Here is an 18,543-nt window from a genome sequence, read left to right as displayed (position 1 = left end):
GTACCACATGTTAACAAAATAAACATTTGCTCATAAATCCTTTGTCCCTTACAGGGGGATGCACAGAAAGCAGTAAGAGTGTACAGAGGAGCTGCTGCAGTTCTGTGCTGGGTAACATGTCTCAGGAATTATAAGGATCTAAATTTGGGAGTGAAGCACAGTTCCCACTTAGCAGCAGGCTGGCTGTGATGTGTGGAGGACAGAATGCATCGCATCACTTCAGTTAACACACTTTCCCACTCCTTCAGGAGCAGCTGGAAAAATAGGCCTCCAAATTTTTTTGGCAAGAAAGATGAATCAAAGCAAATGAAAAAAGGGGAAGCGAGAGCTGATCTCAATGGAGACAAGCTCACTCATGCTCAGAAGTGTATGCAGTTCAGCAGAGAATATACACTGTTATTACTCACTGATAATTACAACCTGACTGGGGCTAATGAAGATCCAGTGCACAAAGGTGATGAATGAGGAGAATCAGATTTTCTATATGCAACTGCATAGAGGTGAAATACAGGCCATGAATTTTTCTTTAAATTCTGGTTTCAAAACTACTCGGTGCTATATCTGTGTCTTGCTGATTTAAATGTTCCCACGAACTCTGGCAGCTCTCCACATTTAAAGTTCCTCTGCAGGTAGCCTGAATTCAGACAGCTCTTAGTAAGCTGATCTCATCTGCCTCTGTTTTAGGGTCACACTTTTAACCTTCCCAGAAAAGGCTTTGGGTTATGGTGTTTGCCCAACACTGGCCACAGGGATCTTTCGGGAGGGCAGATGGAATGGGTGAGGGCAGCCAGGCAAAGCAGAAGGGTGCCAAGACCCATCCATGCAACAGGAAAAACGAGCTCAGAAATGTTCACTTAAAGATCTTCCTTTCAAGCACACCAGCTGGTAGCTGCTCTGCCTTTTCAAAACCTGCAGGCTGGCAATGGCTTCATGGTTACTTTTGCATGGATGCCAGGTGAACACAGCCAAAGAGAAAACCTTTTCCAAGGGATGAAATTCCTAATGAAAATCAATAGCTTTGATGTCTAACTAAACTCAATGAATGCTGAAGTGGTCAAGGACAAGTAGGATTTTAAAACTCTAGTGGTCACAGACTATATCATACAAACTTTATATAACCTTTACATATAAATTTTAAAGACCAGTATTCCTAGATTTGTTAAAGCCAGAGTAACACATCGTCAAGCAAACTATACATTGGAGGCAGTAAATGTGATCAGTTTCAGTATAATTTCTATGCATAAAGTTCTAGTATTTTACTATATTTGAAAAATTGCTTAAAAGATTTCAGAACACAAGCATTTCCTTTGGAGCTCTCCAGGTTATGGGACTGAAATACTGAAATAGGGGTCTGGCAAAGAAAGCTGATTACCACAATTGTTCCTTATTTAAGTTTGGAATTTTATGACCAGGAATAACTAAACATGATTTGTCATTTTAAAGGAAATGGGTAAATAAAAATGCCTGTGAGTCTTTAACTAGTAATCCTTAAGGGCCTTTTAACAATATTATTCTGGATGCTGGCGCAGGAAGTGCACCTTAAATTCGTATAATTCTATTGCCTTGCTACATTTGAGACCAAAGCAGTTTTCAGTGTTGAAAACCCTTGTGTCCTCTTGCTATAATTTGACTAAACAGACATATTTATTGCTCAGCTAAACTTCACACAGCCAACCTGAAAGGCAACTTCTTCATTAAACTTGCTCCCTTTCAAACAGAGAAGTTTTCTACCATGCCAGTAGAAATTATCCATCTTATTAAAAATTTTAAAAAAGCAAGCAATCATAGAATTACATAGAATGTCAGGTTGAAAGGGACCTCAATGACCACCTGGTCCAACCCTTCTAATATTATTGTTTACATAGTAATGTCTCAGCACCCCAATAAGCTGAGATTTAAAACTTCCCCGAGTGGGGAAATCCACCACTTCCCCTAGGAGACCATTCCAGTGCCTGACTGTCCTCCTAGTGAAAAATTGTCCTCCTATGTTCAACTGGATCCTTTGCCCATTGCCCTTTTTCTTACATAACCAAGTGCAAAAGATCACAGGTAAAATTAAAGTCTCTGTATGCCAAGCAGTGAGCACACAATGATGCCTTGCTGTCAGTTCTGCCCAGGGTATCTACCATGGGTCATCTCAGAATTGATCCATTCAGTGAATTCTGCTAGGCCTTTCCAAGGTAACCAGAAAATAATTCATTAAAAAAACAATTTAAAAATTACAGTCTGAGTATTATCCCTGAAAGACCTGACCAAAAGCCTCCTGAAAATTAAGACTGATTACAGTTTTTGAAGCAAACATCAAAGTTCTGAACTTGGTAACATAAATCATGTTGTTGTTAGGAGTGAATTTCCTGAACTGAGGTGGTTGAAATTCAGTTATCACATTCTGAGAAGATAAAATGTAGGTAGTTGGCAGGTATCCCTCACATACCATATCTTCTCCTATTGAGATGTGTTATCACACATAAAATGCCACATACAGAAGAAATTGCAAATATCCAACATTGCTACTGTCTGCTCTCCCCCATCATGGGTTTAATTAAAACATTACTCTCATACACCAAAATGAGATTTAGAATCGGTACCCACTCTGCGCTGGGTTAGGAACTGGCTGGGGGGCCGGGCCCAGAGAGTGGTGCTGAACGGTGCTGCATCCAGTTGGTGGCCGCTCACCAGTGGTGTCCCCCAGGGATCAGTGTTGGGCCCGGTTCTGTTTAATATCTTTATTGATGATTTAGATGAAGGGATTGAGTCCATCATCAGCAAATTTGCAGATGACACTAAGCTGGGGGGAAGTGTGGATCAGCTGGAAGGCAGGAGGGCTCTGCAGAGGGACCTGGACAGGCTGGAGAGTTGGGCTGATTCCAACAGGATGAGGTTCAACAAGGCCAAGTGCCGGGTCCTGCACTTTGGCCACAACAACCCCATGGGGAGCTCCAGGCTGGGCACAGAGTGGCTGAGAGCAGCCAGGCAGAAAGGGACCTGGGAGTCTGGATTGACAGGAAGCTGAACATGAGCCAGCAGTGTGCCCAGGTGGCCAAGAAGGCCAATGGCATCCTGGCCTGTATCAGGAACAGCGTGGCCAGCAGGTCCAGGGAATTGATTCTGTCCCTGTACTCAGCACTGGTGAGGCCACAGCTCGAGTCCTGTGTCCAGTTCTGGGCCCCTCAGTTCAGGAAGGATATCGAGGTCCTAGAGCAGGTCCAAAGGAGGGCAACCAGGCTGGTGAAGGGACTCCAGCACAGATCCTATGAGGAGAGGCTGAGGGAGCTGGGGCTGTTCAGCCTGGAGAAGAGGAGGCCTCATCACTCTCTACAACTCCCTGAAAGGAGGTTGGAGCCAGGTGGGGGTTGGTCTCTTTTTCCAGGCAACTCTCAGCAAGACAAGAGGGCATGGTCTTAAGTTGTGCCAAGGGAGGTTTAGGTTGGACATTAGAAAGAATTTCTTTACTGAGAGGGTGATCAGACATTGGAATGGGCTGCTCCGGGAAGTAGTGGATTCTCTGTCCCTGGAGATACTTAAAAAGAGACTGGATGTGGCACTCAGTGCCATGGTCTGGTAACTGCAGTGGTAGTGGATCAAGGGTTGGACTTGATGATCGCTGAGTTCCCTTCCAACCCAGCCTATTCTATGATTCTATGATTCTATGATGATCAGCAGTCTGGATAGGTTCAGATGGAGAACAATTGAGAACAAGAAGATGTCCAAGATGCCTCTCCATGCATACTGAGACAGACAACAGCAGGGCTGTAAAGAGCACCAGAGTTTTATGAGCATTTTAAACCAGCAGTGTTGCTAAAAGGAGGCTGGGGAGGGCAGGGGAGGAAGTCTGCTTCTCCCTTTGCTATTTATGCTTATTCCTCAGCTGTCCCCTTCTTCACGCCAGCACAAATGTTCATGAAGTCCTACAATGAACTGGATCAAAAAATAACTCTGGTTAAAGTTAAACCAGCAAAGCAAACTCATCTTAGTTTTAATGTGCATTACTCTTCTTCCAGTTCAGCATACAGAGGCAGAAAGTGTTTCCTGCAGCTAAAGACAAGTGATCAAGGAAACAAGGGTCAGGGAGGTATGTGAGGACCTTTTTCAGCAGTGGGTGTCAATTAGAATTAGAAATTAGAAAGTAGAATACCTGATACTGTCAATTCCTTACTGCTTGGGGTCTTAAAAGTAGCCATCCCAGGTGAGAAAGACAAATGTCAGGAGGAAAAAAAAAAGAGTGAGATATTGTTTAACAGTGAGCAAATAATTCTTATCCATTAATTCTTGTGTCAACCTAAACCTTTCACCACTTAATTATTTTAAAATGGACTTTTATTAGATGTTGAAATGCTATCCCTATATATGGGATATATATATATCTGCCTATTAATCCAATATGTTGTGGTCATAAAATAGACAAAAGATTTGCTCTCAAATTAGTGTGCATTTATTTTTTATAGGAATTAGAGTGCAATCTTGCTTAGAATTTTAAGACTCGCTGTCACTAGATAATCAAATGATAGGCTGAGAAGAACCAGTCACTGCTGATGCCAGTACAGTATAAATGTTTTCAGTCTTATTTTGCCTGCTCTCAAAATATTACATACACTCAAAAAATCTACAGCAGATCTGAGGAGTGGATAACAACACTGGCAACTACCACCTAATAATGGTTGGTGAGAGGAATTGAGATGCCTGAACAGGAGACAGAAAAAAGCTTAAGTACATGAAGGAACATACAGATCCTGCCTTTTACACACAATGACAATTAGTAAAGCTTCATATCCTTTTGTACTTGTATTCAGTTAAGGCTAAGGGAAACTAACCTTTAACATTTTAAAAATTAAAGTTATATTCAAAAGCAATTAAACTAACAATAAAAAACAATGGTGAGGAAAAAATGTTAATGAAATCCCATATTTTAAATATCCCAAATGTATGGGAACAACACATGCTCAAAATCTGATTAAAATGTACACAAGCATCATGAATAATGGGTGTGTGAAAAGGGAACAATGCAGCACAGCAGAAACAGCCCTAATTCAAATAATACACAATTTTTTCACAGCTTTTGTGGTACCTTTCAAGACCTAACTTCTCTTTCTGTGCTACCTTTGCAAGAGAAGGATGATACACATGAGTGGAGACAGACCAATAATTCTCAGAAGTAGCAGGACAAACTGTTTTAAAATGCAAAGAGTGGGTTCTGCACAGAGGATCACAGGAAGTGGTAATGTTTCTTTTGTCTTTGTGGTTTGTACTGATACGTTACTAGTATCTAAGAATAACCAATACAGATCAAGGAAATGAGGGCAGGGTTTCAGACTTTTTGAGTCATGCAATGAATTATTCACAAGTTGCCTTGTGATGCCTGACTGATAATCTAGCAAGAGCAAAGAGACAACCAATCTGCAAGCAAAAAAAAAAAAAATCAGTGAAGCCCTTAATGCAATGCTTTGCAAAGCCATGGATTAAGAATGACAGCAGCAGCACATTCATTTGATTACATATTCAGTGGCAGCTAATGATTTTTCATATTTCATTGTGATAATACACAAATCACCCTCTGTAGATACCAAATTTTACAAGATCATGCTAAAAAATGGAAATGATTGCTCACTGAGAATTGCTGGTTAATTCTGGTTGTAATTTTTTCTCACCTGCACAATTTTGATATTCTCCCATGCTGCTTCCCAGATGTGTTAACAGAAATGGGTGGAAAAGCTAGAGAAATGCAGAGGCAAAACTCAGACTAATAGAATTGTGCTAAGGCAATGCCCATGGGTTGGTTAACAACATTTGGAGGAGGAATTACACTACACAGAGATTCAAACAATGTGACAAAATGTCAGCCAGATCCAAGAGCTTTCATTCTCTAGAATGCAAGAAGAGGCTTTGCAGAGGGATCTCCACAGACTGGAGTACAGGGCAGTCATCAACAGCATGAAACTTAATGCAGGCAAATTCCAGATTCAGCACCTGGGATGGAGTAATAGTGGGCACAAAAAAACTGGGAGAGGAGAAGCTGGAGAGCTGCCCTGCAGAGTGAGCTGGGGGTGCTGGATGACAGGAGGGCCAAAAAGTGCCTTGGATTCAGAGGTGGTGTGGCCTCACCTCAAGCACTCTGTGCAGCTCTGGGCCTCACCATTTAAAGATGCTCAGGTCCTTCAATGCATCCAGGCAAGGGCAAAAGAGGAGGTGACAGGTCTGGAATGAGAGTCCTTTAAACAGTGGCCAAGGACTCTGAGTTTTTGTCCTTTGAAGAAAACAAGGCTGAGGGGTGACCTCATTTTTCTCTACAGCTTCCTGAGGGGCAAAGGGAGTTGCTGGTCTCTTCTCCCTGGTATCCAGTGACAGCACATGTGGGAATGGCTCAAAGTTGCATCAGGACAGGTTAAGCCCAGACACTAAGAAGTACTGCTTTACCAAGAGTGTGGTCAAACACTGGAAAAGGCTTCCTAGAGACGTTTGGTGCCCTGTGTCTGTCAGTGTTCCAGAGGCATTTGGACAATGTCCTTAACAATGCTTTAACATTTGGTTAGCCCTGAAGTGGGACAGCCAGAGGGACAGATTATCATTAGTGGTACCCTTCCACCTGAAATAGTAGACTGAGTTCTGGTCTACTAATTCTGATGCTGGAGGTTCCAGATTGCTGCAGGCAATCTTCTGATGCTGCTCAGCATCTTCTGAAACCTTGTGTGCAACCAAATCAGTAGGGCCAATCCCTGCTCTCGCTTTATATCCAGTCGGAATACTTCCCTTCAAATAATGCTCTGCATTTATTATGAGGAATCTCAAATCTAATGTCTAAACCTTGATGCATTAAAAGCTACAGCTAAAATAGCTCTCAGGAGTTACTGTGGCACAGCATCCATGTTAATTGCCAAACTGTCACTCACAGATCTTAATGGGGAGCCACGTGAAATGCCCAGTTAAGCAGCACTGTCCAAAACAGAGGGTCTATGGGACAGAGAGTGAAGAGGTGCCAGACACATCCCATCAACCTGCAGTACTTTACCTTTTTCTTTGTAGGTTTCTGCTGGTCCTGTTTGTCTGGCAAATTCTTCCTCTCTTTCTGTGGTATTATCAGTACTCAAAAGAGTAGAAAGTGAGAGGTGCACTGATGACACTGATTGTCTGGAGGCACACAAATCTGCTTTATGAATATTCAAAACAATTTCACATTGCTGTCTCCCTCAATTTTAGCCATTTTCAACTCTTGCTTTTCAAGCTTGTCTCAGGCCAAGCCTACCTATCAGTCTTCAGGCTGGTGGAAATCTGCTGAGTGTTTTCATGATGCAGCCCCATCCTGTATGACAAACCTGTGTCACTGTGGGTACAGCTGAAGCCACACAAAGTCAGCTTTCAACTGCTGGGTACGCAGGTGATTCCATCTCTAGGAATATCTGGAGTCACAATCAATTCTGGAAAACCCCTCTGTAGTTCTGAAGCAAAAGGTAATCTCCAGATTGGACAGGGTACTTACCAGTAGAGACTTGGTAAGCATTGGCAGCAAAGTTTACTATCTGTAAATAGTGATCTCTTTTTTAACAATATTGTTCTTCTTTACTAATACAGATACAGTTCTAAACCAGCAACTGTATGAAAACTGTGAACTCTGACATGAAATCTGATTCACAGATTGAAATAAAATGCATGTCATGTCATACCATTGTCCAACTATTGAAGAAATGATGCACAGACAATTCTGTGTAGTGTTGTTTGAAACTGAGAGCAACAAGGGAACTGTAGATGTTATTTTCAGAAAAAAAAAAAAAATTTCCCAAGGTTGGAAGCAGCTGAAGTAACACAGGCAACCACTCTGTTACTAACAGAAAAAAAGATTTGGCTGCTTTTGACCACATCCATTAATAACCTAGGACACAAAAGAAGTCATCTGCTATAAAAATAATCTGCACCCACCAGCAAGACCTGTTTCATTCAGGTCAAGTACAGAATACCTTTAAAACATACAATCAAGAACATCTGCAACCTTCCTTTCGAAAAAAGTAGAGAAATACTGGAAAATCCTCATGAACTGTAAGCCCATAAAAACCTAAGGAGGGACTCAAAGACAGGTGACATATTGACAAATTATGTCACTTTTAAAAGATGCCAAGATTGAAACCAGAGGAACGTAAATGTCAAATATATGTTTTGTGAAGAAAAAAAAAAAAGGAAAAAAGAGGGTTACTAAATCTTCCAGCTCTAAAAATATTTTTCTGAAGCACCACACTGAGAAAATACTTTGGATTGTTTCATAAATTTCCCTGTAGCAAGAAAACATAAAATCACAGGAAATCTGTATTTGTCCCTGAAAAAAACCTAAAAGCAAAATAATTCTCGACTGTTTAATTTCAGTAGAAAGAGACTTGGTTACTGTGATGCAGCAAGGGCCACAGAGCTGTTCATTTGCATGAGCACTTCCAGTGGAAAGAAAAGGACTGAAATGTGAATGGGAGCAATTGATTGGGATGCTGCAACAAACCACCCCGGGACCTATGGCTCCCTGTGCTTCCTGCTTTGCTGCAGCTCTTACCCACTGGACACCTCAGGAAGGGGATAAGGAAGCACAGAGAAATGGAATTCATGGAATTCAAGGAGAGGAATAATTATGTATATATTACATATGTATATATTACGTATTAGTTATCAGAAGCATTATTCTTGGATACTGACCTTTCTCCCTGTTTTACTCTGGAAGCATTTTCAAGCCCATCAGCAGCAACCTGCTGCAAACTCCTCTTTTTTTTTTGTTTTCCACTTTAGCAAGCAAAGACAACTCATGAATGAGTCAGACAAGCACCAGACACAGCAGACATGTGGCTCTCCTCCTAAACCCAGTTAGCCCAGCTCACTGAAGTACACTTCACTCAGGGCTAATTTGATTTCATGCCAGGGGTCAGGCATCCAAAATGTGGATGATGTGAGGTTATGTGTCACAATGCCCTTGTTTCTGGGAAACAGATTTTCTTCCAAGGATTTCTTCTCATTCTTTCCATATGGCAATAGGCATATTTTTAAAATAAATATGCATTTGTTACTATCTTATTTCAATAATGTCAGTCCTGTACAGTTACAAAGTAATTTGTCACACCATTGTTTAACTTCAGGCAGCACCATGCTTTTGTCTGTGTAATTACTCTGAATAGGGCTAAATATTCCTTTCCTAGTGCAATTCACTCAGTTGTGACCAGATGCCTTCATTACTACAGGGACAAATTCATCTGCTGTGTCATCAGACATAGTCAACATGCTTAGACATGAAATTATTTACATTGTGGACTAACATGTTTGAAAGTTCAGTCCCATTATTCAGCAATCATCATTTCAATGCTTTACAAAATCCACTAACTATGCGTGGTATTGTGGTCTTCAGTGAAGACCACAAGGAGCTCAAAGCAAAATCCTCACCATCTGAGCCTGGGTAATGCTCTTGACTTCCAATAAGAGTATGCACGTACAAAAATATTTGTAAGGCTGTAGACAAAATTCAGAAGTGATTTTCAAAATTTATGAAGTCAATTAATATGGTTAATTAGACTATACAAAACATTTTATTGTTTTTTTTTAAATACATCCTAAAAACTATTTATATCTGTAATATATAAAAATTAGTTAAAATCCATATATAAGGTATGAAAATATTAACAGCTTTTGAAAGAGTGGTGACAAACTTTCTAAGGGGGTGGAAAGTAGTAACTCCACCCCTACAAGAAGTACTTTTTACACTCTAACTTTCACTTGTGTTAAGAATCCAATTGAGATACAGAATCTGTAACTGACATAGTGCTGTCTAGACCACTTTAATGCCAAGAGTTTAGATATCAGAGAATTAAAATTATCAGACACCCACACTTCTGAATATAACACATCAAAGAGCTAATGAATTAGATGTCACCTTGACTAAATAATATTACTATTATTCAGTAGCACTTGAGGATGTCCAGCATTTTTCAGAATAAAAACTCAGTACAGTATTAGCCATGTAGATGAAAATAGTCCTCCAAAATAAACAATGCCAGGAAACTTTTTCTGTCCACCTTCCATTTTCAGGCAAAACACTTTGCAAAGTCTTTTCCTTCACGTGGCAACCTGGTACTGACCACTTAACTGCTGGTAGCACTGGGATGCAATGGTTTGACTCTTGCTAGTCTGGAGAGGCCAAGTCGAAGACACTGAGTAGGTGACTTAACTGAAGCATATTTCATAGAGTTATTACTGCTTCCTGATGCAGCTGAAAATAATTTTACAACAAAAAGCAGGCGTAAGAATTTTAGAGAGAAAAGCATAATTATGTGACTATTGTCTCTTTGTAGTTTTCTAAAAACATTGCAAAATGTTCTGAACAACATACCACACAAGCACAGGAAAATCAGGATACTCACTGGGAATCTATTTTGGAAGCCAATGCAGCAGGTACAGTGCAATTTTAAGTAACCAGCATCACATTGGAGCAATACTGGATAAGCACATAAAAACTCTTCCCAGTGTACTGTGCATTTTCAGGTGCTCCACAGAGAATCACACAACTGAACACAATTCCAAATGGAAAAAGAAAGCTTGAGAGAAAGGAGTCCAACAGGAAGAAACATATATAGTAAAGAGTAAATGTGAAAGAAGAACAAAGAAAAGAGAAAGGAGTCAGCAACAGCATGCTCAAACACTATAAGAAAACAAACCCTCTAAGCATTTGTTTTACTAAAGCAATTAAGACATTCCCAACATTTTTCTAATATTATTTGTTTAGGATGGGTAATAATCTAGCACATACCAGAGATCAAGAATACTCTTATTAAGAGAGAAACAGCCACAAGATAATCTCTTAATTCAGATTTGATCCACAGCCAGGAAAACAGTTTATTAACCTCCCCACATAAAGGAGATAAAGGCTAATCCTGTAAGGGGAAAAGAAGCATGGAGGTAGCTTTTTTTTTTTTTTTAAATCCAAGATCAAAAGAATACCATCTGTAATAAGAGGGTGGTAATTTTTCTTAAACTGTTTATTTGTTTGTTTGCTTTTAGGAGAGATTGCTAAAATCTTAAAGGTACCTGGTGGTATCCATTTAGGCTTCCTGTCTGTTACAGGACTTGATGTATGTAAAGGCCTCCCAACTGGTTCTGAAGAACTGGACATCACTTTTTGTATTGGTTCAGGTTTTTGTTCTGTTATCCGTGAAGGAGAAACCACAGGTGATACTTAATTGGAAAATAACAACAACCTTAGAAAGATACTCTTGAGCAGAGAAATCAATTGTGTTGCATGAAATGATAGCTCATGGTACAGCACAAGCTCCCTGCACCGAGTGAAGTAAGGAGCATTTTTCTAGACTGTCACATCTTTAGCAGCATATATTTCCAGTCAGTCCTGATATACTCTGGGAATTCCAGTCCTGATTTGAAAATAAGCAGTGTAACAATTTCTTTCTGAAGACCTGCCTGAGATGAAATTTCTAAGAGGGAAGATGCTTCTACCAGCTACTAAAAGCTACCATTCCTTGTCATAAAAAAAACTAATTTAAAACTATATTTTCTATTATGAACTCAGGCCTGAAATTAAAATTCAGTAGTAAGTCAGACACAAGATTGACACCATAAGAATTTTCTGAAGCTATTTAAAGTAAGTTGTGTTAGCAACACAGTGAACAATTAACTCTGAAGGGCATGCATATCTAACATTTTTTGCCAAGTGGTTAGTAGACTTAGCATTATTTAGCTATCCTTGAATTTAAAATTAATATATGCAAGTTCATAAGGAGGCTCTGAGTTTTTATTAAACAAAAAAAAACACCTCAGATTACTCACTGTTATCTAACCTTTCATTAAGAGCTAAAAATACTTACATAAAATGAAATTAACTCTGTCCATTCACGTTTGTCTGCTTTTATAGTAAGGAGCGTTAGTTTATTATAAAGAATCTTTTCTTTCAGGATTTTTTTTCTACTCTCCTCCCTTTACTCTGCATATAATAATTTTCATCATAACCCTGCATAGTTTGTCAGCCAAATTGATCTGTTCCTTCAGTGAAAATGAAAGTAACTTTTATTATAAAAATCCTATTTCAAATTCATAGTACAGACGTACCTGTAGTACTAATCTTGGGTTTGGGAGTTTTCTTTTCTCTTTCAGATGGCATCTTTTGTTTGGTTTTCTTTACTTTTTTCTTTCCTTTGGCTTTCTTCTTTTTCATAGCAAAGTCTTCATCATCACCTTCACTGTAATTTGAATCTTCTTCTGACTCCTCACCTACAGCAGGGAAGAAGGATGTAATTTCTTTACAGGAAATATAATTTACTATTATTCCAGAGCCTTCTAATTTCATTCCAGACAAAAGAGACAGAATAGCTTCAGGATACTGCAAAACTTGCACGTATTTATATGTTGATCTGAGAAAGAAATAGCCTCCATAAAACACTCTGTATGGAACACCCTGGTATAAATGGAATACAGTACTTAATTTAACAGCAGAATTACCAGTATTTCATTTGTGCAAGATAAAAAAAGTCAAGATTATTTGGCAGGGCTTCTGATTTTCACATATTCTTAGCCATGGCTATTTAAAGTGGAAAACACTGCATTGAAGCTCAGCTGTTAGAGAGATTTTGTGAACATATTATTAAAAAACCCCAGACACTGGTAAATTTTAAAAATAGTTCTCTATCAACAGGAGTATCTGGATTATACCCCATATTTTATTTCACTGATAATTCTAGAAATATTTTTCAATAAAACGTGCAGTAAGAAATAAAAGAATAGATATATACACATTATCCATTAGGCTATAGCAGACATGGTGATATATATATGTATATATATATATATATATATATATATATTTTATTTCTTTTTGGGGGGGATGTTGACAGTTGTACATGGTGATCTTAAGAAGTCTTTCAAACCATGACCATTCTGTGACTCTCTGAAAGGGAGATGGCTCTCATATTGTGTAGGAATTCAATAATGCTGCCACCCTGCATACTGCAGGGTATGAAGCTGGGCTGAGCTCCAGCTGGATGCTGCATGGTTCTCTTAAGAGTTGAGGAACCAAAGAAGGCAGGCTACCTATTTTTTTAAATAAGCTTAAACAAAACCAATACTGGAAGCACTAACACTTGATACTTCTTCATAGTAACTGTTTTCATGCAGCCCTCAGAAAACAGCATGAAAAATTATCAGAGGCTCTTAAAAAAGACAAAACTTTACTGAACAAAGAGGGTGGAAGTTCTGATGTACTGCAGCAAATGCAGGGAAATACCACCATTTTTTCCAGTTTGAAGAATGTGTATGAACAAACTGCAATGTTTAGATTTAGTGTCCAAGTGCAACTGAGATGCCACGATTAAAAGATAAAGCTTATCTAAGTCACAGCAGAACAGTAGAAACAGTATGCATTTCACTGAAAATATATATTAAATAAGGCATCACACTCAAAGCACATCTACAGAGAGGATTTTTATGGAGAAGGACCTACTGGGTACAGCCTCTGTCTCAGAGTCAGTAGCATGCTCTCCATCATCACTGTCAACAGCCAGTAACTTCTTTGGATGTGCTGGAGCTTTAGATTCTGCTGTTCTTTGCCTACAGTCACCCTTGGGTACATCACCATCCATAACCTGGTGGAGACCTAGGAAAGGGAAGGTGGTCTCATTCACTGAAATTCACAGTAAATCTATTATCTGATACAAAAAAGAAGCAGATATTTGAGTCCCCAGAATTAATTTCTGTGATTCTGAAGTATACTCTACAGAAGGGTATCAGCAGCACTTGTTTTCCTGTGAATATCATTTTAGTCTTTTAATTGTCCAAACTGTACTTTCTGGTTATGAAATTATCGATATTTATACATAATCAAGCTAAAGAAAGACAGAAGACCAGAATAAAAGGGGGAAAATGAGATTTCCAATGGCACAACAACCATTTTGGTCATATTTATTTGATGCTTAGGACCCATTAAGGAGTGGAGGGTACACAGCTTCTTGAACAAGTAAATAAACTCAGCATCTAAAAACATCACATCTGTCTCTTTTTCCAATTAACTTTTACTGATCTGTAACAATCTCATTCAGCAATCCACTTGCTTTCCCATTTTAAGTCTGGGATCAAATTTTTAATGAAAAAAATGAATGCGTCCTTCATCCTTCAATCTTTATTTTCTGTGTAAGTTAACAAGAGAAGCCAATGGAAACAAGCAAAATATAAGCTACCTAAGTGTATCTTGAGATATTTCTGAAAAAAACAAAGAGTATGAGAAAAACTTACCTAGAACTTCACTGTCTACACTGCAGTTTGAAAAAAGGGGTCTCCCATGTACGTCTTCTGATTCATTAGTCTTACCTGTTTTAGGATGCACAAACCAAACAATATTATAAATATTATAAATAAATATTATATTAATAAACATATAAATATATATAAATATTAAATATATATTATATTATATATAAATATTATAAATAAAATATTAGTATACAAAACCCAGATTATAAGAAGTCAAGATATTGGGAGATTAAAGTAGCTAACTTTCTCACTGTCTCTAACAAAACTTTATGTTTGGAAGATCTTATAGAAGAGTTATTTTTCTCACCAAAAACCTCACAAACATAGGAAGACAGGCACTACCTAGGAATACCCATTTCCTTATCAAGACATCTTGAAAAAACCCACAATTTTCAATCTCTTTCACTGCAAAATAAATTAAGTCATGTTCCAATTCACTACATATAAATAAGGACTGTTGCATTGAACTGTAAAATAACCTTTCTCTTCTGAATTTTGCACCTCAAGGATATTTGCAGGTTTTTCTTTGACAGATAAGGCTAAGGCAACTTCCAGATCTCTTTGATAAAGTTTGTCATCCAAGGATAGCCTGGAAAAAAACCAAAACACAAACATGCTATAAAACAATTACATGAGTGTTACAAATCTATTTCTGACTCACTGAACTTTTAAAAAATCCAGTACTTATAAAGAGATTAATATTTCAATAGATACTTATGTCATATCACATTATGAATATTTCTGCCTGAAAAGATTTAGACAAAGCACACACTAATATTTAAAACACAGTATATTTAAAAGTGTAAAGATTGCAAAACAAATATATGAACTAATAAATGGCACTATCACAGAAAAGGTGATTACATGTGTTTGAAATGCCACACATTACAATATTCATACACAATGTTTCCATCAAAAAAATGAATTTTGTTTTCTCAATTACATTGACTTTGTAATTTCTATAAAGCTTTGGAGTTCTTTTTTAAGGAGTGAAACATGCTTTTTTATTTCTCAGTTTTAAGAGTCCTCAAGTAAATTAAAATTGTTACTTGGCACTGTAGAGTATCAAGATAAGATCAGACACACAAACATGTTTAAGCACCCATGCAGGCCACAGGCTGGAGTTTTGTACCAAGCTGGATGTAGCTCATTACCAAACTCTGTCAAGTTTTCCTGACTCTTATGTGTAAGTACATTTTCCCTGATTTGCAAATATGATTTACCAAATACTATTACTGAAACCCAGTTTTATAGGGAATGGACCACATTTCAAAAATTCTTACCTTTTACTAGGTGTCTGCTTTTGCGATGGAGTCAATTCTTTGTGTGGCTTTTTTTGCTTGTCTTTTTTATCCTTCTTTGGGTCCTTGAGCTGTGTTCTGGATTTTTTGCTTGAAGGTGCAGCTATCCATGCAAAGTCTTCATCTGTTTGGGAAACAGCAACACCATTTAGTGCAGTTTCCTGTGTTCTTCCAAGATGGCCAAAATAAGTCAGTCAACTTGATTTCATCACACACTGAATATACCCCTAAGATAACCTCTTTTGAAATTAATTTTAAGGAACACAGTTATACTGTCCTCAAATTATTTTAAATGAAAATTTAACAAGACCTCTTTTGCATACACTTTTATGCAAGAAGGAATTAACTCAATTTTATAACAAATATGGCAACAAAGCTTCAGTGTTTCACGTGTTACCAGATTTTCAATAACTAGAATTTCACCTTTTGATACAGTGAACAGCAATCAATGATAACAGTATTCACCAGCTTTAAAGAGTTTTAGAATTCTTGGCATTTTGGGAACTGTTCCCCTTCTTAAAAAATGTTGGCTGTTCCCCTTTTCCTACCACTTTTATATTGCCTTTTACCAAATTCGATGCATTTCTCTAATTTTCAAATAAAATTAGAAAGAATGAAAACTGCCTTTCCTCCAACAGAAGATACTACATATCACAAGTGCAAAATGAGGAAAAAAAACCCCAACTTCATTATTCTCCAAATGATGGAGAACCTTAGATAAGATCCTTAATGTTTTCTTAATATTACAAGTTCTCCCCTCCAAGCTAGAAAAGTCATGCACCATATTTGAAGTAGGTATTTGCATAAATCCATATGATTCATGAGTCCTTCAATGTTATTTACTTTTGGCCTCCCTTTTGCATCAATTCAGAATGTTCCCTGGACTCTGCAAACAGTATAGGGGAAAAAACCCAAACAAAGCAAACATGAAAGTGACCAAATTCTGTAAGAAAAATGTTTAACATTCACTGAGGTTCAGAAATAAAGGACGACTGTCATGAAAACAAGTTCTGCAATCTATTTTTTCTTGTGAGGAGGTGACTGGAGCCAATACAGCTTCTCTGTGGGAAACTCATGCCTGAGAAATTTGGTAGCCTTTTAGGATGGGGTCACAGTATCAATGGAGAAGGGAAAGCAACTGATGTCATCTACCTGGACTTGCACACCACATTTCATAGAATCATAGAATCGGCTGGGTTGGAAGGGACCTCCGAGATCATCAAGTCCAACCCTGCATTTAACTGCATTTAACACTGCACAACATCCTTGTCTCTAAACTGGAGACACTGGGACATGATGGATGGACCAGTCAGTGGAAAAGGAGCTGGCTGGATGGTTGAACTCAAGGAGCTGCAATCAATGGCTTGATGTCCAAGTGGAGATAAGTGACAAGTGGCATTCTTCATAGGTCAGTACTGACACCAGTGCAGTTTATCACCTTTCTTTCTGTGCACCCTCACAAAGCTTTGGTGGACTTCTGGAGTCCAGAGGGAACCTGACAGGCCTGAGAGGTCAGCCCTTGCCAGCCTCCTGAAGTTCAGCTAACCTGAGTGCCAGGTCCTGCACCTGGGTGAGGGAAATCTCCCAAGCACAAATACAGGATGGGCAGAGAATGGATATCCTGTGATTCTGATCATCAAAAGGACACAGAGCAACCAATTACAACTGAAAACTGAGGCAGGGAAATAAGATTTTCCTGCAACAAGACACAATGTATTCTGTTGTTAAATTTAGACTTACAACCATCACATTCTTCTTGAATTAGGATATTTTATAGTGTGGCCACTCCAGTGAAAACAGTAACAGACTTCTCAATGAACTATTTCCTTAAAACCACTGATTTTGGGTTCCATTAGTGTCTGTAATTTCTGTTATGTACAAGAACACACCACTTACCATCATCTTCCAAATCCCCAAATTGTGAATAATCAACAATTTTCTTGTTCCTGTGGCAAAAAACCATACACTATTAGTCCTATTAGAGTGAGAATCTTAGCTTGCTAACACTTTACTTTTAGGAGTCATATTATACAAGACAAAAAGCAATAAATATTCAAATGTGTCCAAATGTCAACTCAGTGCTACTCTATACGCTGTGGTTATTAAGAATAGCTTTTAGATTTTTAAAAATCTTCAAAAAGAGCTTTTTGGTCCTCTCGTTGTAAGAACACTGTGTATTCTCCGTCTCAGAACTGCTACCGTGCAAATGAAATTATTACAGAATTCCGGAATGGTAGGGGTTGTGAAGATACCTCAGGAGATCACGTAATCCAACCCCCCTGCTAGAGCCGGATCCCCTACCACAGATTACACAGGAACACGTCCAGGCGGGATCTGCGTGTCCCCAGGGATGGAGGCTGCACCCCCTCCCGCATCGCTTTAGGGCCTTGGAATGTGTTCTGCGTGCACCTCCTCGTCTGCTTCCTACGCCGCCGGTGTCACCCAACCCAGCGGGGAACACTGCCAGCACCCCCAAGCTCGCCCCTCACCCAGGGATCCACCCGAGGCGTGCCACAGGCTCCGCGCGGGACACAGTCACTCCCGCTGCCCGCCCCGGGGAGAATTCCCGCTCTTTCCTCGGCCAGCAAGGGAAACGCCGCTGCTCCGTCCTCAAGCCCCGCGTCACCACACACACGGGATACGGAGCAGCTCTGCCGGGAGTCGCCGGGCCGGAGCGGGGCGGCCGGGACCCACCCACCCACCCGCCCGCTCCCTCCCTCCCTCCCTCCCTCCCTCCCTCCCTCCGCGGCCAACGGCTTTCCAGGCAGCGTCACGCACCGCCGCACCGCGCGAGCTCCTGACGCCTCGCGCCCCTCCCTCCCGCACGCACCTCCTCAGCGCCCGCGCCATCCCCGCCGCTCCCAGCGGCGCGCGGGCCCCGCACAACACACGACGGCGGCGGCGCCGCTGCTTCTGGCGCCGCTGCTTCTCCCGCTTCTCCCGCTTCTCCCGCCTCTCCCGCCTCTCCCCCTCCCGCCTC

The 18,543-nt window shown here is 39.7% G+C and overlaps 1 protein-coding gene across 2 annotated transcripts; it reads right to left on the bottom strand.

Annotated features, from left to right (window-relative positions):
* Positions 1-9,514: 9,514 nt before the first annotated feature.
* RAD51AP1 (RAD51 associated protein 1) lies at positions 9,515-18,486 on the bottom strand. Of its 2 annotated transcripts, none has more exons than XM_071733422.1 (9): positions 18,394-18,486; positions 17,460-17,509; positions 15,546-15,687; positions 14,742-14,851; positions 14,245-14,319; positions 13,457-13,609; positions 12,070-12,231; positions 11,038-11,184; positions 9,515-10,222 (listed from the first exon to the last, which is right to left on the bottom strand). In XM_071733422.1, the coding sequence occupies exons 1-9, from the start codon at positions 18,411-18,413 to the stop codon at positions 10,095-10,097; spliced, it is 987 nt and encodes a 328-aa protein (XP_071589523.1). In that variant the 5' UTR covers positions 18,414-18,486; the 3' UTR covers positions 9,515-10,094. The 2 variants fall into 2 exon arrangements, with proteins under 2 accessions (XP_071589523.1, XP_071589524.1); XM_071733423.1 differs by lacking the exon at positions 9,515-10,222 and adding an exon at positions 10,393-10,547.
* Between the last annotated feature and the right edge of the window lie 57 nt (positions 18,487-18,543).

This window comes from Heliangelus exortis, chromosome 1 (assembly GCF_036169615.1).
Source record: "Heliangelus exortis chromosome 1, bHelExo1.hap1, whole genome shotgun sequence".
NCBI lineage: Eukaryota > Metazoa > Chordata > Aves > Apodiformes > Trochilidae > Heliangelus > Heliangelus exortis.
The sequence above is the reverse complement of the archived record's forward strand: the minus strand, read 5'-3'. Positions and strand labels throughout refer to the sequence as shown.

Bases quoted from the DNA above. Each gene is read 5' to 3' on its own strand.
- RAD51AP1 (XM_071733422.1), bottom strand. From the start codon at position 18,413: ATGGCGCGGGCGCTGAGGAG. The intron at 17,510-18,393 runs GTGCGTGCGGGA...TTTTTGCCACAG, and splicing joins ATGGCGCGGGCGCTGAGGAG to GAACAAGAAAATTGTTGATT. The intron at 10,223-11,037 runs GTACCTTTAAGA...AATTATTTTCAG, and splicing joins GCCTAAATGGATACCACCAG to CTGCATCAGGAAGCAGTAAT.